Source organism: Anser anser (assembly GCF_964211835.1).
Source record: "Anser anser genome assembly, chromosome: 17".
Taxonomy (NCBI): Eukaryota; Metazoa; Chordata; class Aves; order Anseriformes; family Anatidae; genus Anser; species Anser anser.
Window position 1 is genome coordinate 3,424,143 of NC_139738.1, and position 22,445 is coordinate 3,446,587.

The window sequence follows — 22,445 nt, forward strand, 5'->3', positions numbered from 1 at the left end:
TTGTTCCTGTTTAGAAAAGCAAAAAAACAGTAAGTTCAGAAGCATAAAATTTTGTCCCTGATGATAAACCTCCTTTCTCTTCAAAACATGAAAACCAATGCTCTGTAACTATGTTTACCATAAAGAATATTGCCACGCTGTCACTGGCAATCTGCTACCACGCTTGTGGTTTTGTAGACAGCGGTGAAAAGCTCGGAGTCATTGTAAGCGTTCTGCTTACCAGACAACAAAATCGTTTTGCCTACGTAATTACACTGCTCCTACTGTAGTATACAATAAAGAACAGAAGCTTGAAAACTTCTCTTTTGTATGGTGCTTTTTCAACCATTTCTTGTTTTCTTTCTTTCTTTCTTTTTTTTCTCTTTTAATGGAGCTGTGGAGCCCTTTGTGAAGGATTCCTGCGCAGGAGGAAACAGTGCTATTTTTCTTAGCTAAACACCAATATGTAAATCTCTCTGAAGTAATCTACGCATTCCTAGATATCTGCAAAGCGGGGATTAGGGACCATAGGAACAACAGCAAATTCAGTCCGCAAGGGACATTTGTCATTACGGCTCAGGTTTTGTTCCATCCCAGCCCGCTCCCCACCCTTTATTCTGTTGCTGTTTTGCATGTGCAGGAGGACGACCGACCTCCCCGAGCCGCAGGGCTGTCCTACGACTTTCGGAGCCTTCTATTTTTAAAGATGACATTTCTGAGTCAACTCCTCCTCGGTCGCATCAGGTGTTCTGCCACGAAGCGACGGTTGCAGGTCGGCGGAGTTACGGCATGCAAACTAGAAACCTCCTCGGCTCCATCGGGAAGCCAGACGTGCTGAAATTGCTCATCATCTTTATCTCGCCTTCGCCCTGTGCCTGCAGTGAGCTAGCGAGAGCCAAGGGCAGCTGTTTGCACAGATGCCTTTGCAACCGCTGGCCCATGCCTCGTCCCCCTCTCAGAGCAGGGCTGTCAGGCTGCAAATTCCCCCCAGCATCCAGCCCTGGCAGCAGGACCCGTGCTGGGAGGAACCCGAGTGTCACGGGCCACTCCTTTCCAAACCAGAACGTTATTTGTTAGCTTTGGTGATGTTTGTGCCAGAACCGTAGATGTTAGAACAGATTTCTAGCAGTTTTCTTAAATGCTTTCTTCCCCATTGCGAGACAACGATTTATGTGCTTGCTTATCAGCATTTGGTCAGAAATGTTGATGCTGTATAAATGAGAACTGCAAAACGCAGCTTTTATATGCATTAAAAAAAACCCTGATAATTGTAAGGCAACACATGGCAGGTGCACGCTTTTATATTTCCTTTAGTAAGGAACTAATTTCAGCTTACAAATTTAAGACCACAACTATTATTCAGTTTAATCAGCGTAAGCACCTATGTGTAACCTAAGCGAGGACTACAACCTCCAAAGCAGATTGTCCGATGCTAAATATTACAGGCAAAGCTTGCCTGGAAAAGTGTATTGAAAAGGACTGTCCAAGTACACAACAGTCTGTGCAACTAAGCAATTTGAATAGATAAATACACCACTGATTGGAAATTCTCTAGATCCCACTGTTTAAACAAAATCATATACTTTTTGCCCAACTATCTGCTGATTTCCAGCATTGGGAGAATCTTCCACTCTACTCAATTTAAACGATTTCTATACGGGCATGGAAGAGCACCAGGGTGATTTATGTTTCTATTAGCTAAACTTTCTAGCACTAGAAACAGCACTCTGCAAATTGTAGTAGTGGTGTTATACGTTTTCTTCTCTCCTTGGGTGTTCTTTCTTTGTGATATAACAAAGCAGTGTCTTCACATGCAAATATTTGCCAAGCACGCAAAGGTAGGAAGTGGAAAAGCATAAATATTCATCATTCTTAATGAACCATTTATTTCCGCATGCTTAGTTGAGGGTAAATTTACCAAATATGCATAATTAAATGAATTACACCTAATAAGGTTTAAATCTTGTCCAATTTCCTTGGCTTTGTAAACATTATCTATGCATTTCACAACCAGGGAGAAGGGAAGGGAGGGCAAAGAGGTGAGGAGGAACAAAATCACTCCTGAGGCTCTCGGTGTGAGTACAAAGATTAAATATGAGCTATATAAATAAACATGAGAGTATATTAAAGTTTTAATGATCCCAGTTATATATAGCTTTAATTACTATCACATTGAAAAGAGATTCCCAGTGACATATTGACTTCCATTTAAGTTTTATTAAAAACTAAATTGCATTCTGCTTTGGTAGGATTTTTTTCATTTGTCTTGATAAGCACAAAAATTGGTGTCGGTGAAGGCACATCTCAGTCTGAAGAGACGAGTGTGTTGCCCAGGTGTCCCCGAACACAACACATGCTGGCACGAGTCCTGCTACAAAATCAACTCGAATGTGTTTGGGAAGGAAGGAGCAATATCTGAGCAAGGCTGCTGGTACCAAGTTGAGGGCAGGAGCAGGAGCATCATGTTCTTGAGCAGTCAGAATCGTTAACTGCATTTTCAAAACATAGCGCCATAATTTCTGCAGCCCCTCTATTAAATATCAAAACCAAAGGCCACAATCGTTTCAAATATGTGAAGTATATGGTCACATACGGAGACCAAAACTCATCTTTCTTTTTGCACCAAAAATGAAGTCCCTGCCATGCCAGGCACACCTGAGCAACTGTCAGAGCAGCACAATTTATGAAGCGGCGAGGGAAATTTGCTTTCCTCCGGTGAAAAGCTTCTTTATCTGGACTGGAGAGAACTGCTGCATTTTCTCACTGCCTTACCCACCGTCAGTGTTCGCTGCGTTCCTCTTTTGTCAGGGCCTCTTTCATGTCTGTGCTCTGCTCACAGGAGGCTCACCGAGCCTCAGAAAAACCAGCTCACAGCTCAGCACTTACAGATTTCCCCAAGTGAAAAGAAAAGAGCACGAGAGCATCTTGGAGAGAGCAAGCCTGGCTCTAGCATTTATCAAAGGGACCTAAGAGAAAAGTCAAGCAAAGGATAAATCAAGAAACAACAAAATCAGTTTCCTCAGCCCTCCACGACATTCAGGAGATGGATTGTTTCTGGAAAAAAAAATAAAATAAAAACTTTACAGCAGAGGAAGCAAGAAGGAAACAGATTTGCGCAACAGGATTTCCTGCCAGGAGGCTTCTGTTGTAGCCCCCGAAACTGGGAGGTTTGATGGCTCTCCTGCTCACAGCAGCACCGAGAATGAGGTTTCTGCCATTTATTAAGCTGTCCCTGGGGGCTTACGTTTGCTGTTCCTGAGCACGAGGTTGATAATTTTGTAAATACCTTTCTCACATCCAGGAAATTCACAGCATACTTCAAAAGGCACGCATGTAGCTGCTGAAAGAGGAAGGAGCCTGGCGTCTTTTTTTTTTTTTTAAATTGCTTTTATGAAGGTAAATAGCTCCCATAGTTTTGGAGGCTGGCAGCACATGATCCCCAGCCTCACATCCCTATCTCTGGATCTCTCCATTAAAGCTCAGGGCAATTTTCTTTCAGCCATTCTCACAGCTGAAAGCTTAACAGATTCGTCTACTAAAAGCTATTACCTCTTTGTACAAACCCTTGCTTTTGTGTTCCCAGACTTGCCCACAAATTCAGCTTTGAGCTGTCATCTCGAATAACAGAGGAAATCCATTGCTAGCTTTAAAACTTATATTTTGATTTGAATTAGTTCAGCTTATGGCAAGAGAGGCTTACAGAAAATAACCTGCTCGCTAGGTTGAGCTGCCCACTACACACAGAGGGTAGGAAACACTTTTTGAAGAGCCAGGCCCGACAGCACGGCACTATCTTCCAGAAGGCCTCGCCAAGTGAAAGAGCTTCCATAAAATGGAAATCACTGCCACCTGCCACGCAGGTGAGACATCAGTGGGCATCGAATTTGTAATCATAGCTCACTTTCTTCAAGTTTATCCTCCAAGACTCGACTCGCAGTTTTCTATCTTCAGCTCACCAAGAAGAAGGCACAACAAAAGGAGGAAAAAAAAAAAAACTTCCTAGGCTTGGGCTTGCCTATTTATGCTCCATTCCTCCCAAATTAACACCTCCTCAGCGGGCACACCTCCAGGAGTTGGCTGATCAGATCTCTGGCTTGGAGTGATTTTAACCCCATGCTTGCCTTACATTAAGCAAAAGATAAGGCAATTTCTCTCCCTGTTCCCCCTTCACTTTTATTTAACAGCTAATTAATCTGTCATTCCAGACCTCCAGTTTTCTGGGTCCAGAAGCAATGTGTCATCCTCACATGCAGAATTTTTATAAATATTATGTAGGTCTCAGTAAACGCAAATAAATAAGGGAAATAATTTTAAAAGGTGTTCTATCAATTTTTGAATGTTCATAATGATTATACAATTAAAAGTAAACAACTAGACCCAGGAAAAAGCTTAGACAAGAGCATAGCATATTGCAAAGCAATAAAAATTTAAGGAATTCACCTGCATGTTTACGAAAACATACGTTTTAACCCTTCAGACAATGAAACAGCATGCTCACCGTCGCGTAATTGTGAGCACTTTGCCTCTAGACCTCAGCAGGGGATGAGTGATGAGGAATGCACACTCTCATCTCGGCGGTGACCGGCTCTCCTGTGCCCAAGGCCACCAGGTCCAGCCGTGGCCTCAGCACTTTGTGGGCTTTCCGCCAGCTCGTTCTCATCCCTCCGGTGTGCCTCTTTAGCCTTTCTGGGTGCTGAGCGCCCTAAATGATGTGCTCCAAGCTCCCCAACACGATGTTCCTCCATCACCACCTGGGGCACGGCGGCGGTGAGGCAGCGCACGTTTGGCCAGGGCTTCAAGGCCGGCACGTAATGTACCTCCTCGCAGGGGCAGGAAGCCAGCAGAGGAACCAGCAATTTTCCTGACATCCACTCATGGCCGTAAAATCTCTATTATACAGTATTAGGATATGGTACTTGTGATTTCTCACCTGCTGGAGGCTACCACGCTCGCAGCGACACGTTTCGGACAGCCATAAACTGCCTCGGCGTGCTGCGTTGGCATAAAGATACCTCTTAAAACTCGTATTTGTTATAAACAAATAAGCAGGATGGAGCCAGCTGGCTTTTTGTTTCCCCGGGGTGGGTGGTGTGGGGATCAAAATCTCTGAATCCACGTGCTCAGACAAAAAGGAATTCCCTAAATAAAAGATGTGCGGAGCTGCCACGTTTGATCGCTCAGATTATACACAGAGTAGCTTTTCTTTTCCTTTCTCCTTCACTGTGAATGCCACAAGGACGAGCCGAGGCTCCTTGTATGTCTTATAGCTCGTCACCTCTGAGCACTACAGTTACAAAACCAGAACTCCAGCACTTTCTCTCCGTTACTAATAATAAGACAAAGTAGGATGTTCCGTAGTTTAAAGAAAAACCATGGAGATGACCTGTCTCTTCTGCAAAAGCTCTAAAGTGGTTCAGCCGGTAAGCGGTGCAGCACCAGCTATCTCACTGATCGGGCAACAAGACCTTATTTTCATGGCATTTCAGTCTGTTTCCAGGACAGTAATTCACCCCTCAGCTCAGGGAGAAACACAAAGGAGTAGGTGGTGTGGGGTGAGGAAGGCAGGTGGATGTCATTTGTTTCACAGACTCTTAAAATAAACGTAAATGATGCACGAAATAAAAACATTTGCAAAAATTTGATGCGATATATTTTGTTGTGGAATTCTTGATTACAGAAAATAGCAATAAAGCCAGACTCGGGGAGACAAATCTTATTTTTGAGCGACTAAAGCCCCCAGCTTCTCACCTCCTTTTGGAGGTGCCAGACTTTTCAGTATCTAACTTTCCTTCTGCAAGGCAAGGGCAATGCAGTTAAAAGGAAGGCCTGGTGTCTCCAAGGGGAGGTGGGGGTGTTGGGGCTTCTCGTGCTCACCTTTTGGGGCCAATTCTAGGTCTGGAAGGATTCCCAGACAGAGGGGTCGGGAGCCTGCAGCACGAATTAGGTGGGGAAGGCTGGAGGCCAGTCCTGCCCTGGCCTAAGAGCATTCAGCATCCCTATTCTGATATTTCCCCTTCACCAAAGCAGGAGAGCTCAAATAGCTTCACCGATGTCTTTCACAGAGATGGAGCAGCGATAGGAAGGATCTCTAGGGCATACAGTTCATTTAGTATCCGAAGAAACGTGTGTCCACACGGCAGCCTTGAAAATTGAGCGCTGCCTGTGAATTCAGAACTAGGCCTCTGGGGACTGCTCCCTCAGACCCATGATCTAGAACTTAATCTTTCATCCTGCTAACTAGCTGGGGGTATTCTTTGGAGAATACGCAGCAATTATAGTTCTTTATAACTTTAAAAGATTTCATTCCTCTGTTTGCGGGTAGTTTTCTCCTCGGAATGAGAGGCAGGGCACGATATGCTGAATTTTCCTTAGAGCCCAAGGTCTGTTCCTGGAAGCTGATGAGCACCCTCATTTTCTGCCGAAGTTGGTGTAAGCAGTTGTGTGGCACTGGGTTACGCTTGAAAGTGAGCGTAAAAAAATACTTTACATTTTATATGTAAACTTGAGTCGGTATCTGCACTGACAGACGGAAAATGGGTTGCATTGTGAATACAAATACTGCAACGTACTCCGTGTTTTATCACCTGCACAAGGGACTCTGCATTTCCATTGTTTGTAGGGCGCTGAGTCCCACCGTGCTTTTCTGAGTCCCTGCTTGTGCTGTGCTGGGGCAGAGCCCATGGCTGGGCAGAGTTCCTGCCCAGTAATATTGTAATATTATTGGAATATTGTTGTTACGCTGGCAATGCAAGGTGACGATGCCCTATGCTGTACAAAGTGCTAAGCAAAGGAGAGATTTGGGGCATATGGCTTAGAGCACATGGCGAATAAAGAACCAGGCAGGATGGTGTAAGCAGGAGGAGAGCAGCGTTTATCTGTGCTGCTCTGTGCATGCAGGTGCAGCCACACCGGGGGCAGGAGACACCAAGGCTGCTCAGGTACCAACCTACTTCCTCTGAGGCCTGGATCCTCAGCATCCAGGAGCACACTGGAGAGCTCCAGAGTGAAACCCACTTGAATCCACTGAGGATCTGGTGAGATATCGCCTAGTTTTGTTCTCCTAGTCACAGCGTGAAACACCAGCTCTCTGCCAGTCCCTAGGGTGAACATCAAGAGCCCGAGGAGAGAGCTGCAAAGCGCTCTGGTGTCCTAGTTTGCCAAAATAGCACAATAAATATGCATGTGGAACATGGTGGAGAGGTATTAAAAGGACATCGCTCCCGATTGCTCTTTCCCTTTGGATCCTTAACTGAGCTGGCACCTCTCACTGGAATGCAAAGCATAAGGGTACCTTGCTGGCCCAGATCCAGATGTCACAAAGAGTTTGGGGGCAGAATCAGACCCAGGGATAAAAGTATAAATTAAACTTTAGTGAAGACACAAAGAACACCCCCACATTTTTTGTTTATGTCTCTATATACACGTAATAGTGACAATTTGTGATGCACTAGAAGGGCGTTTTACCCTTGTGCCGACGCAGACTGCGGTTCACTTTGCCTTATCTCGCAGGGACTTGGGATATATCTCCGCATCTACTATTAGATTTACAAATTCATATGAGGACATGTTTTGCATTCTTGTCCCGCTGCATTCTTTGGGATCAAAGTACAAACTGCTCTCTGCAGCATGGAAAAAGCACTGAGATATTTTGCTTACTGTACTTCGAACCAATCTTGTACCTGGGAGATCATCCTCTACTCCTCCTGTACTTCCTTAAGCAGTTGAATGATTAACTGCATACGATAGTAACACAAATGAATATCCAACTGCAAATACAATTACAAGAACTAAGCCTGTGAATCCTTCCGAGTTAAGTACTGGCCATTACGGATGTGTCACACACATAAAAACACTCAGCCACCATTTGGAGATCAGCTCCTTCAATGGCTGAGATACCGAAGGAGTGCAAATCAAACACAGAGACCTTATACAGAAGTGATGTGTGCGATGACACATCCCATCATTTCTGCATTGGGTGGGTAGAGGGCAGAGAAGGAACAATTTCTCTCTGGGGTTTTAGAGGCGTTTCACTCCTGCAGAGCTTTATGACCATGATACGTCTCAGGGAGCTATCATTAAGCTTCTGGGATGGGAAAGGGAAGGAAACAGTAGGTGGAGTCCTGTGCTTGCTCAGAAATGTGGTGTCATTGAGACCAAAGTGTGACGGTCTGTCCCCCAGCTGGAAGTTAGGGGTTACCACGTCCACCACTCTGCCCGCTTTGATAGCTCTGTGGACATCTCAGGTCATACACAGGGACTGGGGGTTACATCTGTGGGGTGAGAGCAAGAAGATCGCTGCTTCATCCTGAGGTGGGAGAACACGACAGAGAAATAGAGGGCTTAGATTCATGTTTGTCGTTGGAGATTGCTGGGAAGATGCATGTTTGACTCTCCTCAAGCTGGTGGACTCTTTCAGGTTGAAGAAGGCAAAAGGGATCAACCCATACGGTGCTGTTTGTAAACCCAAAACATCAGTGTTAGCACAGAGCTCTCAGGGTGTGAGCGCTTACCACAGCCACCGCGGAGGAGCCTGGCCCTCATCACCATCAGATCCTTTCTGTAGTGGTCTGACGGGGAGCAACGTGCTGGAATTCAGGGCTGGCATACCAGAAAACATCCCTGGTCAGATATATTAGCAGCCCAACACCTCCGTCCTGGTAGGACGTGCTCTGATGAGGGAACACAAACCCACTGTGGGGTGAAGCATCTGCTCTGCCGTATAGATGCAAGTCAAGCCGAGCAGAGTTTAAGTGGAGAACGGGAGGATTTAGGCAACATGGACGGGGAGGATTTAGGCAGTGGAGGACAGGCAGCTCATTACATAAGAAAAGTTGCTGGGGAAGCAAGATGTCCCTGCAGACATCGCCTCCTCACTGACATCACACCCCATTTCCCAAATTCATCATGTCACTGCACAGGGCCGGGAAGTGAGTAACCGCAGGAACATGACCTCTGTGAGACGATCATGAGAGCAATTAATAACTTGTTGGGGAGAGCCTGTTAATACTGCTCCTGCCACCCCTCTAGTCCTGCCGATGGTCTCCCTCACCAGCAACATGCTGGAGCTGCAGCTGCCTCTGCGCTCATGCTTGCAACAGCATCAGCCGCCTTGCTGGGTCGTGGGAAGAGCATCTCATTTTGTTTCAGGAGGATGATTACCGTGGTTCCCTCGCAGATGCCATGTACTCCATCTGAAACCCACTTACAGCATCAAAGGGAGCTGGCGCTCCAGTTCTTGGGAACGCTAAGGTCTTCTAGTCCATGATTTTGGAAGTGCCAAGGACCTTCCCCTCTTGCTAATGAATGTGGCCACAGGGTTAGGATGTCCATGGAGCCAGTCCCTGATTAGCAGGCATCCTGGAAAAGCCACCTGCCCTGCTAGAAAGGTGAGAAGCTCCACAAAGAGCCGTGTTAGATCTGCCAGGCTGATGAATATAATCCTTTCGAAAAGAAGGTATTTTAATCAAATATCTCTATTTGATTAAATTTAATAAGCAAATTTAAAGACAACAGTTTGAGGCTCTAGGCTGGAAAAGTCCTGGTAGAAAAAAGAAAAGCTTGAGCTACAACCTTGTATATTCACCTCTTTAGGTACTCAACTCTATACCATGGTGGTTCTCAATCCCATACCATCATTCAGTATTTCTTAGCAGAGCCTCAGAAGCAGCTCAACACACTCTCTGCGGAAAGGGACTTGTGTATGCAGCTGTGTTTAATTTTTATTTTTTATTTTTAATGGTTCTTCTGAGATTTGTTATGCCTGCTTATGCACAGCAGTGTTCCACGAAGCTCTCACTTCTTGCAAATACAGGAGACTTTGCTAAATTGTAAGGCGATTCCTCTCTGCTGTACAAGACGGGCTGCACAGGTTTGTGGCTGTAGAAAAAAGTAAAAATTGTAGAGGTTGAAATCTCAGCGTTTGTAAGCTGGGCATACAGTTTTCTGCCCATGGTAGCATGTAACAGGAGACACTGGTGAAATCTGGAGCAGCTCTGCCTGTGATATCAAACTTTCCTTGCAAACCACTGTAGAAGCAGCACAATTTGGGAAGCCAGCAGTCTGCTAGGCTCGGTATCACAGCTCACCAGTGATTTATAAACCACGGTGTATCCATTGGTACAAGTCACTTACTCCTGAAATAATGAACTAGGAAAAAAAAAAAAAGACCTGACCTTATGTGCAGGGAATGGATGCTATTCCTGCTATTTGAGAAGCCAGCCATGAGTGGCTGAATCATGCAGCCTCAAGCTGCTGAAGAGTCACGCTCACGAGTTCCAGAGTATCAGGAAAATTACGGCATCGCCTCTGTGCCTTGTAATGATTATCTAATCGTGCTGCTTTCCTGGTGACTACAGGAAATGGAGGGCAGCGCTAAGGTAGGCGCCAGGTGGATCTGGAGTTTGAATGAGGTAAAGTGTTGAGGACCCAGGACTCGGGTTTGGATGGGTCAGACAAGATGGGCATCGCTTATAGGGCAGGAGGCACCTGAGGGGCTCAGTCCATGGCTCTAACAGGAACAGTTTCTCCCCAAATCCATGTCAAGCTACCTTAGTGGACGTTTATCAGCAGTGCATGACTCTGGTGGTGTTTCCCATTCCAAATCCTGTTTAAAACCTTCTCCCTCTGCTCTGGAGGGTCACTGCCATGCTACGGGGCACAGCTTTCCCAGGCCTTGCTCCTTGCATGGAGCATTTCTCAACATTGCCTCCCTGTGCAGCACAAAACTTCCCCTCCTATAAAGTCAGATAACGTCCTCGATAACCATAGTTGCTGGAAGTTACATAGCTCATTATGTCTGTAAAGTGTCTGGAGATTTCCTGATACAAACAGCTATGGCAGGGCAAAATATAATCATATTAGAAGTGTCCCAGGGTGAGTTCCCGTCTAGCTTAGCTGATGACTCACGGAGGCTCTTTCCTGACGGTACGCAATATCTGCTTTGGAATTTAAATAGCCCAGTCTCGCCGCAGGTACAAACTGCTGCGAGGATGATAAGGCTTCACAGCCAACACCTGGCTCGGCAGCTAGCTGCACGTGGAGCCCGACAAATACAAGAGTCCCATGAGTTAGCATGGGAAACATCACTTGGTAATGCTGTTTACCACCCCAGAGCATTAATTGCAGGAGTGTCAGGCCTTCTGACTCTCAGAAACACTGGAGGATCAAAAACAGATGCCAGCCTGAGGCCGAAAAATTGCCAGGAAAGCCCACTACTGGCTCTCACCATTTCTTCACCCCCCCGATTAAGATGAAAGCGTAAGGTGGAGAGCACAGCTACTGGGCTGGGCCCGTGCCCAAACCCTCAGAGGCTGGGGGGGGGGAATGTTTTCACTGCCTTCCAGAAGCGTGGGAGCAGGCACAGAAGTGCGTGAGCTAATAGAAAACACACCTGAAGCAGCATCGCCCTGCTGCAAGTGTTTAACCCCGTGCAGGACCCTGTTCCACGCTGCACAAGGGGGTTTGTTTTAGATGGGCTTGTTCTCGCCTGGTTTTGTCCTGCGAAAGCTGAGGCCAAGCAGGCCGGCTCGTGATGCTTTTGTGCTTCTTCATCAGCTGCTCCTTCAGGCTCCTCTCCTCATGCAAGACCTTCCAGAGCCCTTCCAGGCTCTATACAGCCCTAGGCTGTATCCTAATGAAGGGAAGGAGCTGTAGGCAATATCTGAAACCTAAGCAAAAGGAAGCATCCCCAGGCGTGTGGCACACGATACTGAGAAACTAGCTAGCCTTAGAGGGAGGGAGAGAGAGTTTGGAGGCAGCTTGGTGCTTTTTCGTTTATTTTCTTTGTTTTGCCAGCTGTCTTTATTTAGTGGCTTTAGTTTATCTACTGAGATGGACTACACAGAGAATGAAAGGTGTTATGTTTGAGCAACAGCAGTAGGGGTAAAGACAAGCCAAGAAAATTGGCTCAAACCACACTCAGCGGTCTCTTCTCACTACTCTGTACTATACGTACTTCTTTTTACACTAAGGAGACCAGCCTGCAGGTTTTTAAATGGCCACGTCCTCAGCCAACCGGTAGCTGCTGTTAGAAATAATCTTTTCCATTACAAACCTTCCTAAAGCCCCTGGAAAAAAAAAAGCACATACCCTTTAGAAGATCTCATCACTTCACCCGCAGTCCTAGATGAGATGACAAGGGCTGCTGATGCTGGGGAAATGAGAGGTGATGGTGGATAGCCTGCAATAATTGAAGGCTTCAGTGTTTCAATCTGGGTTATTTGCTGCAGGTGGGGTCCTGCATGGTTACGGCTCTGGCTGGGGCCACTGCCACCAGCCCTGTGCGAGCCAGTTCCCACCCAAATACACAATGCAAAGATTATGATGAAAAAAGGCTTATAGCCCTGTTTTTAAATTTATTTTTGGAAATAATGAATAGAGGTCTGTGTAGAGTAATTGTTTCTGCTTAGCACCATAGGATCTCGAAGTGCCAAGGTGCGGGGATGTGCCCCCACAGCTGGCTGCTCCCAGTCCTCGTGGATCCCCCCCCAGCCCAGCTGCAGCTCCTGACACACTCAGCATCTTCCTCCAAGCAGAAGACAGAAATAACAGCGGGACAGCCTCCCACTCGCTTTTGGAAGCCAACCCCTTAATCATCATCATCACCATCCCAGCACGGTGCTAAACCTGGGTGCACACAGCGCTTGCACAGCCGGAGCCTCCACACGGGGGGGAGGAGGCTGAGGGCAAGCGTCTGCCCCAGTTCCCCATCTTCTGGGCTGACTAAACGGATGAAAGGCTTAAAGTGTGCTTGTGGCTGACTTCAGAGCGTGGCTCATCTTTCTGCCGATCATAAAAAGATCGGTGTTGCTCCACTGACTGCACGGGGAGAGGATCTCAGCCGTGCCCAAAGCGTGCTACCCAAAGCAGCGTCCCCAGGCGCGCGGCAACGTTACCCAAACATCGCTCATTTTGAGCTCAATTTACCAAAGTGCTCATGCAAGTGACTAAGTGGGCAAGACGCTTAAATCCTGCCTTGCAGCCACTCATCCAACATCCTGCTTTGTCAGCCACGCGCACCGTTTGCTCCCAGCCTCGCTCGTCCCCGCGCAGCCGTATAAATAGATGGGGCGCTGGGAAGCATCGCTCAGCTGAGTTCTGGGGGCTGTTGCTATCTCCCCTGCTATCAAAACAGCCTGCTGAGGGATGTTCCCCACTGATGCAGGTCTGGGAAAGCTGCTCCTAATTTGTCCTCTCCATTGAGGCACTTGTCTGCACGTGGAGCTCGGTGGGAGCTCACGGCAGGGACCGTGCCCTAGGCCAGGTCCTTCCAGCTGTGGGAGGATCAGGTAACCTTCGATTTAATCCTAAAGCTTGCTTAAACCTCGAGTCGTTTCACCATTCTCTTATTCCTGAAGGCCTCCTTTAGGGTTTCAGCTTGCTAGAGCTGAGCTGTGTGACCTGGAGTAGAGGAATTCAGAAGCCAAAGCGAGTTGTCTCTGACCGTCACTAAAAACTGGGGGATTTAGACAGTTTCTGTCCCAAAAAACAAACACAGTTCCATGCATTTTACAGCAAAGTTTCTCATCCATAAAGGGCTTCCTGACAACATTTAAAAAAAAAAAAACACCACACAATCTTGTATTGCTTTTTGAGAAATTGAGCAAAGCAAAGAATTATTTGCAAGAAATGAGAACTAGGCTAAATTTTGAAGGTTTGTCCATTCCTCCTTGCCCCCACATCTGTTTCCTTATCTGCACGCGGGTATAAATTTGTTGGTTCATTTATCTGGATCGTGAACTGATGCCCTTTGAACTACAAAAGCTTTGCACGTTGAATAATATTTCTCTGTCAATAACTGCCAAAAGCTGCAAAGAATAAAATTCCTTCTCTGCCAGAATCCACAGAGTGCTATTTTGAACGATTCTATAGGAGCTTGAAAGCAGACGTGGAACTGTACAGAGTGCTTCAATTAGTTTATAAACAGCTTTTGTGCATTTAAATTTCTACTGGATTTTTCTATTGCAACCTTTTTTTTTTTTCCTACCAATCACAAGAAATTTGACTGTCAGAATCGTGTTTCTGCTGTTAATCTAAGGCATTTCCAAATTATTTGTCCTTTGTAAAGAAACACAAGGAAAATAATTGCTGATTTTAGGTGTCCCGAAGCTTTTCTTCAGGTGATTTGCTGCCCCGCGAAAAACATGCCCAGGATCCCAAGGCATTGAAAACTGGAGAGATTAACTAAAAAAAAAAACATCCGAACCGGGCGAAGAGCTGTAAGAACTTGCAAGAAGGGTCTTTCCCAGCACACAGAGGATGAACAAACAAAGATTTCTCCCCGGCACTTCCCGGGGGCATTGGCCACCAGCGCGCTCTCCGCGGCGCCTTATCGAGAGCATTCCTGCCTGCCCTGTTTGTCACAGGAACCGGCCCGGAGTGGAAGTGCCCTGGCAGCCAATGACGGGTTCGGGGTAATTGGGAAAGGCAGGTGGAGCAGGTAAAGTCACCCCTAGGCAGGAAGGTATAAAAGATACTTGGATCGCAGCGGCGCGGCCACTCGGGCGCAGGGAGCTGGGTCGGTCGCTGCTCTCACCCGACCTGCCCTGCTCGGAGAGAGATCGGAAAACTGCCAGGAGCTCAAATGCCAGAAGAAGGCTTGTACATAAAAAGACTCCGAGCCTAAGCCTGTCCTCTGGAAAGAAGACTCTTCAGGGGTAGAAATCAAGAGCCCAGAACATGCTTTTCTCCTTCTGAACTGCCCTCCGACCAGGTATTTATAGCCTTTAATCTGCCGTACGCCTCTCGGCTTGCTGTCTGCTCGGTAGCTCTGAATTGGAGATACCATCGGGGTTTACGTTACAGGACGGGGCTGGCCACGCTCCGAGCCGCGTGGTCTCTTTTGTCTGGTTTTATGGCACGGGAAGAAGTTTTTCTCGAACTTGCTGAGAGGTGGAAAGTACTTTACTCGGGTCTGAAGCTGAGCAAGCGTGGCTGTCCTGAATGGTTTAGGTTTTTTTGGGTGGTGTTCCCAAAGTTTCTGGCAAGCCCAGGTTGTCAGCGGTGTAAACAGCTGAGGAAGAGCAGCGTGACATGGAAGCCTGAGCAGTTAAAGATATTGCCTTGTGTTAAAATATTCATGTGATCGTCTAGTTAAAAAAAAAAAAAATAAATAAGCCCAGCTGAAAAGAAAACCAGGATTTAGTAGCACAGAAGTGGTGTCCAGGAGAAATCGTGGCTCCTGTGCTAGCTGCTGCCCAAACCCAAGTTAATTTTCTGAGCGTCGGTGCTACAGCACCACACCGACAGACGAAAGAGGCAGGCTTCCCAGGGATGGCTTTGCACTGCCTTCCCCTCTCTCTGCTGTCCCCTGCTCTTCGTTTTTCCCCAGTTTAAGCCAACTGCCTGTGCCGTGTCTCATCAAGTTGACTCACAACACCAAGATAAACACGAGCAGGTTCTAAATTTATCAAAACCAGCACATATTTGTGGTGTCGTGATCGTCTTGAGCAAAGGAAAAGCAGGGGCAAAAGCTTCTGTCTTCATTTAAGAGCGCCTCTGGGGAGCAAACGTCCCCAGGTTTACTGCCAGGATGCTGCCTTAGCAAAAATCCCCTCTGAGCACCTTTTTCGACTAGGGTATGAAATTGCAGTGTGTGTAAGCAAAGGCTCCCTTTTTGTGAGGTTACCTTCTGCTCTCAGGCTTGCTGCTCGTAATTTCTCCACGCCGAGGGCCTGCACAGACCCGGGCACAGGGGATGGAGTGCTGCACAACAGAAGATTTTAGTAAAAACCCAGACAGCAACAACAAACAAAGCAGAGGCTTTCCTGGGTCTCCGCACCAGCCAGGGTTTGGATTTGTGATTCATCAGAATCTGGCAGATTGGGCTGAAAAAAAATAATGCATGGTGAGCCACAGCAAGGAAAAAAAAGGCAAAAATACAAAACAAAAACCAAACATTTAGGACAAATGTTACAACCTGCTGAAAAACACAAATATTCTTAAAATTTAACTTGAGGAGAGGCTTCATTTAGAAGAGGAGAAAAAGGAAAAAAGGGAAGAGTGGCTTTAACTTAAAGCAAAGTTTTCTTCCATAGGTGTAGTCTGGGTACACAGAGTTGGTTTGGCTCTGGCAGCGCTAGCTGTGATGGGAGAGGTGAGAATCCTCCGTTCTTACATAACGGAGATATTTCTGTGCTGTGGTAGGAATATGCAGTCTTGATGCCTTGAATTAGCCTTTTTTTTTTTTTTTTTTTTGCTCAAGACACAGCGTGCAGCCTTGTGTCGCTAAGCCTTGGCTGGATCGACCGGAGAGCTGTAATTACAGCAGCAATCTGAACGTCTCTGACTTGTCTTGGGAGATTTACCAGTGACAAAGAATCAAGCCCAGCCAGTTCAGTGACACAGCCCCAGAAAATGCTCCCCGGGCAGGCAGGCAGGCAGCACCGCGGCCCTCGCTGCGAATTTCCTCCAGCGAAAACGCTTGCTTTCAGGCTCGGTATCTGAAAGGCCACGTATCTGATAGCAGACCGTAGGCAACGCTGCGTTTCTGGTCGGAGATAACTGGAATCCAAGGCAGTACTTAGGTCACTGCAAGGGCTGGCGTAACTCGGTTGTAAATCAATTTGCTGCAACTGGCGTGCGAGCCGCTCGGCTCAGCGCCCCTGCTTGCACACCACCGGAGAGCAGAAAGCAGATGGCAGCACACGGCAGGGCTTGGGCTGCGCTGGCACTCCCCCAGGGCTGAGGACAGGGAAGAAATTCGCTTTCCTAGGGAAACTAGAGCAACAAGGAAACACCAGAGAATTCCCCCTGCTCTGGCACAGAGGCCATTTCCTCCAACGGTTCCTTTCTTGCTGCGTCACGGTGACAGAGGATGGGACAAATCTTGCAAAATTACATTTCTTCCCTTCCCTTCGGTCCTGCTGCTGCCTGGAAGACTTCAGATCCCGCTGTGCATCGCCAGCACAGCATCGCTGGGTGGTGCCTTGCTCAGAGAGCCACAATCCAGCACCCAAAGCTCCGTCTGAGCGCTCTGAGAGCATCACCCCTCCGCTGCCCCCCCAACTGAATAGTGTTATCTGTCTCTTAGGCCTTGCTCATGCTGCCACCATAATATCTGAGTGCCTCCCAGCCTAGTAGACTGCTATCGTGAGGTCCCTGCTCGACCTCATGGAGTCCTCTGCTCTCCTCCCTGCCCAGGTGTCGGGGAGCACCGGCTGGGGTAGGTTTTTGTGCGTTTTCTCTGCCCAGAGCGAGGCACCTTTGGGGAAGGACTGCAGCCGTCTCTACTGCCAGGGGGATTCTGGTGGAAAGGCTTTGGCTGGACGGTGGAGCTCTGCTGCTTGCTTGCTTCTTGGCAGGTTGTTCGCCTTGGGCATGCAGCTTCCAACAGGCTGCGTGTTGTTCTCGCCTCTAGCAGGGGTCTCTTCCAGGCTCAGGATGCAGCAGAAGCCGTGAACTTGCTCTTCGGTCCTCTTACGGGGTTAAGGATAGGGCTGGTGATGGGTGTCTTCGCATTGTTTAAAATTAAAATGGTGTTTTTTCTTTTCTTCCAGAGTCTCCCAGGGCTCTCGTTATCTCCCCGGGCTCCGTCATGTCGTGTTTCACCCAGCTGTGGCACTCGAGCACCCCGGACTCGCCCACCAGCCCCGTCCCTGCGTCTCCAAATGAAGCCCCCATCCCCATCAGCCCCATCGTTATCACCTCCCCAGGGGACAGCAAGAGGAAAGCGAGGTCCCCCACCGACAAGCCAGGCTCTCCAAACCCAACCTCCCCGAAGCCGACCTCCCCCGTTGAATGTTCCATTTGCTTCAACACCTACGACAACACCTTTAAGACGCCCAAACTGCTCCAATGCTCCCACGTTTTCTGCCTGGAGTGCGTGGCTCGCCTGAGCAAAGGGCTGCCCCCAAACCACCCCGAGGACCAGCTCCCCTGCCCCTTCTGCCGCCAGCTGACCAGCATCCCTCTGGAAGGCGTCCCAGCTCTCGAGACCAGCAAGGAGCTCCTTGCCACGCTGCCCCCTGAGCTCCAGCAGGAGAAGGTGCTCTGGATGGAAGGGACCAAGCTCTGCTGCCGCCGGTCATCCGACGACCCCGAGAACCCAGACTCGTGCATCTCCATCGACGTTGCCATGAGCAAGCCGGAAAGCCCGGAGGCTCCCCCGACGGGGCTGGCGGGGAGGCTGTCCCGCTGCGACATGTGCGACGACTGGAAGCGCATCGTCCTCCTCTCGGCGCTCATCATCATCCTCTTCTGCATCATCCTGTGGCCGGTGCAGTGCGCCCTGAAGACGGGGAACCTCCGCTGCTTCACCAGGACTGTGGCAATGAGCAGGCCGGAATACCTCCCCCCGAAACACACCACGGCAGCCCCAGCTGTCACGCAGATCCCTTTCCAGTAGCAGCCCATGGAGGAGGCACTTTGGGGAGGCAGGAGCAGGGCTCGCTGCCCGACAGCATCCCTCGCCGTGCCTGCACACCCCGAGGTCCCCACGCTCGTTCTGCGGCCACGCTTGGGTGCGGGCACCCGATTCCAGGAGCTCTGCTGAAACCCGTGCCTGCCAAGCTGTCTCCAGCCCAGAAATGCTCCCAGGAGCTGTCAGCATCCTTCTGCCAACTCTCCATGGGAACCAGAGCCTCGAAAGCTGTTGCAAAGGTGCGGTGGGCGACAGATTCACTTCTAGGACTGCTCGCCCGGAGTGGCGCACGGGCCTTGGCTGGATACCAGATGACAGTGGGTGTAGTTCCTTCCACCTCCCTTGGGGAATAAAGGGCTGTTTCTTTTTGCAAACCGAAGGATCTACATGGTTATTCCTGCGAGGAGCTGGGTTTGGGAGAGTAAAGACATGTCAGAGTTGTACAGGCAGGTGAAAAGCAGCCGTATCCCACATGCTTGAAACATTTCAGTTGTGTATTCGGTGCTGGAGGTGTTAAATGCTGCCTCCTGCTGACAAAACATAGATCCATCCCTGCTGCTCACCAGAGCTGTTACCACCGTGACGAGCTGAGGCACTGCTGAAATTGTGAACAGAAGAGAGTCGCATTTATTTATTTATTTTTTTTCCTCCAAGAAGGTGCTTAAAAATCACTCATCCCTTGCCTGGAAGGATGAGTGCACCCAGGGTGAGCTCTGCTAGGCATACCAGCATGATGCTGCCCCTCGGTGAGCTTCACTCACACTTCTCCCAGGCTAATCATTGCCAAAATGACAGAAGGTCCAGCTTTTGACAGCTTTACCCTCCTAATCTCAAAAGGTGTCAGTATTAAGACACGGGCCAGTTGCTTACACGATATTTTTATTTAATGCAGTGATTTTCTGACAGTGATTAACAAAAGTCTTCATGAAGAAGGCGGCTTACAATTAAATCTTGTTTATTCAAACACATGGATGTAAGACAGGATTGTATGCAAGTACCATACATGTATGTATTAAATTATGTTTTCTACGATGCGAGGTGTCAACTTGTAGCATTTACTCCACATTTTCCCCTCTTACTTGCAGTTGGAGGTGCCCACTCAGCAGTGCCGGGTCTAGCACCTCTGGAAGTTCATACTTACTGCCATCAAGGCGGTGTTGTCCCAGATGCGGCTGCCCCTGTATTTCCCTGATTTAACCTGAAAAAGGAGACGCTGCCAAGGCTGCTCATCTTTTGCTTCTTCCCAGCTGGATGAAAGATGTTTCCAGTCTCACTTTGCAGCAAATCTGGTTTGAAATAAAAAAAAAAGGCCAAAGCAACAGCAGAAGTAACCAAGTCTGTTGCTATGCAAAACTTCTGCTGGGGGTGCTGTATCTGCAGCAGTGGTGCTGTTGGGCTGCAGGTGGCATTATCTGTGCCAGCCACACGTCTGCAAACCCCCCTCCAGGCACTGTAGCAGCCACCAGAAGCACTGGGCTTGAGAGGGCTTCTCCCTGCCCGTTCCCCAGTGCTTGCTACTGTAAGGCTATCTTCACAGCACCATCTTAAACGTGTTCCTGGAAAAAGCAGACTTAAGGCAGAGAAGGCACTTCCATTTCACACAAGGTGCATTTGAAAGCCCAGCAAATTGATGCTAAGTAGCAGAAGTGCTTTGCCATGGACATCTTGGTTAGCGCGCAGTCCCGCTGATGAGACCTGAGGGCAGGCGAGAGGGAAATAATATCTTCAGCTCAACAGCCTCATAAAATCTGTTGTGGTGGCAAACTGAGCACAGAGATGTTCTCTCAGCTCCAGCTATTCCTAGCGGTCTGTCACAGCATCCTTCCGGGGACTGTCCCTCTGCACTTCCCCTTCGCACCGCCTACTGAGGAAGAAAGGCTGAAGGTCTAGCTAACACGCAGCTGAACCTCACACTCATGCATAGTCAAAAGGAAGAATCAAAGCAAGTGGAAACAGGGCCCCAAGCAGTAACATTGGGGTTAGGAGACATCCCCACCGTCCACACTAATTGCCACGCCATCACTTTCCCAAAGAGCAAGCCACTTAGAAAGAAATCAAAAATAAAAAGCCTTGAGAATATTCAACATTTATTAAAAGTGCAATAAAAATAAACAGTTCTCCCGTCCCTGTGACGAGGGACCAGGAAGACCAGCCAGGAAAATACAGCCACGGTATGTCATTGTGCTTTTGTTCAACCCCTTCTGCTCAGCGCTGGGAGCCAGCACCCTGGGCACCAGTGCCCCAGCACGCAGGGGGCTGCATGTCTGCCCTCGTCCAGGCACCTAGGAGGACATCAGCATCATTCCCACGCATGCTCCAGAGCTTCAGGCGCTGGCACTCAGGCCCAAAACTCCCCAGAGAGAGCACTTTCAGTCCCTGGTGTATCCCGCAAAAAGGGGTTCTTTGGCAGGGCTAGTTGCAGGCCTCAGGGCTGGAACGGCAGGAGGCCCTGGGAGTCACAAGTCAAGACTTAATCAACAGAGCTGGAATATTCCACTCAATAACACACGTCTTCATGGCACTGGTCAAGTCACAAGCGCTCCTACAGCACCCCTACTCAGCAGACACAGCACTTGCCTCGTCATACAGTTGCGAGGGGGGAAAAAAAGAGCTCATACAGCAAGGTAACGGCAGAGCTGCGTCAAGCTTAGAGGGGCCCAGCTCCACAAGTTCAGCTCAAGTCTAGCATCCTACGCCGTGTTACTCGCTCGGGGTGGCTAAAAGCACAGTGCACAGTCAAAGCTGCTTTCCTACTCTTCAGCACCCTTCAGCTAGGTGGGATCTCCCGTAGCTCAACGTTCAGACCCGCACCAGGGTGGAGATGCCCCCCTCCGGCCCCAGTTCTGCTCCGACCCCGAGCTCTGCGGGCTCTCAGGCACGCGCACACCCTCCTGCTGCACGGTGGCAGCAGGGACTGCCCGGTGTGCGTTGGCAGGCTTGCATAGAAAGCTAGAACTGGGACAACCCAAAGGAAGCGTGAGGAGGAGAATCAGAGGCACGTACACCCGGGGCCAGGCCGTGCTCTCTCTTCCTCACCTTCACAGGCAGCGAAGTTACTCCGGGAATTAGTCTAGAAACCACTTCTAGCTTGGAAATGATCGACCTAATGAAAACATCCGAGTGCACTAATACTTTTCTAACGCCCTACATGGGCAACCCTGGGAAAGCTCCTAAGCAAACAGTCGTTTCCATTCCTTTAACAATTTGCATGTAAAAAATAAGAATCTTAAATTAAAAAAAAAAAAAATTAAAACCGAGCCTTGACGCCCAATGAATGTCCAGAGGCACTTCCACATAAATATCAACCTACTGATACAGGGGAGACCGGGAGAAGATCCTTCTCGAGAATAAGTTAGGTCAAGGCATGTCCTTAAGGCGCAGACTCTGCTTGCTTCTTACAGCCAGCTTCTTAACTCCTTGCTGAATCCAAGGTGCTAGGGGAAGGCAAAAAGGGCAAAAAACCATTGTCCGCAGTTGCAGCACGTGGAAAGGGTGGACGTAAACACTGTAAATCCTGCAGGCCAAGACAAGAAGGAAGAAAGAGGGCAGGGTTTATAACCAAGGGAAGTGGATGGGTATGGCACAGAGCTGAGACACTCTCGGCATGCAAAGTCTCTCCGACTTGTTTTCAGTGCCTGCCAGCTCCCTGAGTCTGAAAAGCAGACCTCTCCCTTGCAGTACAGGTAGTATTTTTTATTAAAACGAGCATGTTTCCCTATTGAGAGCTCATCACCCCATTTCTCCCTGGCCACAGCCGCATCTTTAGGCTCTGTCAAGTTTCATCAAAGCACATTTGGCTTCCCTGATGTGAACAGGGAGCTGTGCGTGTGCTGAGCTGAAGACTGGGGTCAGAGGCGAGGTAAACAGACGGCGGTGACACTCGGTTAATCAAGGGAAGCATTCCTACCTGTACAGCCTCCATACAGCTCACCTCCGACTCTTTATCGCCCCGTGTTACTCATCCCTGAAACCTTTGGGCTTTTGATGTTGAGGTTCTCGTAGACGGAAGCTGACTCATCATCCACCCTGTCAGGACACAAAGCCTTGTTATGCACGGCCTGGGCTCTGGATCTTTGCCCAGGGGCAAGCAGCCGGTCTTGGAAGCAGG

The 22,445-nt window shown here is 48.6% G+C and overlaps 2 protein-coding genes across 12 annotated transcripts in view; one reads left to right on the plus strand and one right to left on the minus strand.

Moving 5' to 3' along the window:
• The first annotated feature begins 6,777 nt into the window (after positions 1-6,777).
• Positions 6,778-19,367, plus strand: RNF223 (ring finger protein 223). 2 transcript variants are annotated; one of them, XM_083802516.1, is made up of 3 exons: positions 6,778-14,689; positions 17,009-17,140; positions 17,475-19,367. In XM_083802516.1, the coding sequence occupies exons 2-3, from the start codon at positions 17,089-17,091 to the stop codon at positions 18,320-18,322; spliced, it is 900 nt and encodes a 299-aa protein (XP_083658642.1). In that variant the 5' UTR covers positions 6,778-14,689; positions 17,009-17,088; the 3' UTR covers positions 18,323-19,367. The 2 variants fall into 2 exon arrangements, with proteins under 2 accessions (XP_083658642.1, XP_083658643.1); XM_083802517.1 differs by lacking the exon at positions 17,009-17,140 and having other exon boundaries at positions 6,787-14,689.
• Positions 19,368-20,407: 1,040 nt separating this feature from the next.
• Positions 20,408-22,445, minus strand: part of LOC310882965 (tyrosine-protein phosphatase non-receptor type 11-like) — a 42,311-nt gene continuing 40,273 nt past the window's right edge. For 4 of the 10 annotated variants that reach the window (XM_083802512.1, XM_083802507.1, XM_083802511.1 and 1 more), the window contains exons 15-16: positions 22,245-22,363; positions 20,408-21,851 (exon numbers count right to left, since the gene is read on the minus strand). In XM_083802512.1, coding sequence (XP_083658638.1) covers positions 22,279-22,363 — 85 coding nt within the window. In that variant the 3' untranslated portion in view covers positions 20,408-21,851; positions 22,245-22,278. The remainder of the gene's footprint in view (positions 21,852-22,244; positions 22,364-22,445) is intronic. The other 6 variants (XM_083802515.1, XM_083802510.1, XM_083802513.1 and 3 more) reach the window with 3 other exon arrangements.

Coding starts and splice junctions, on each gene's coding strand:
- RNF223 (XM_083802516.1), top strand. CDS start 17,089: ATGGAGTCCTCTGCTCTCCTCCCTGCCCAGGTGTCGGGGAGCACCGGC. Junction 17,141..17,474: donor GTCGGGGAGCACCGGCTGGG/GTAGGTTTTTGT, acceptor CTTTTCTTCCAG/AGTCTCCCAGGGCTCTCGTT.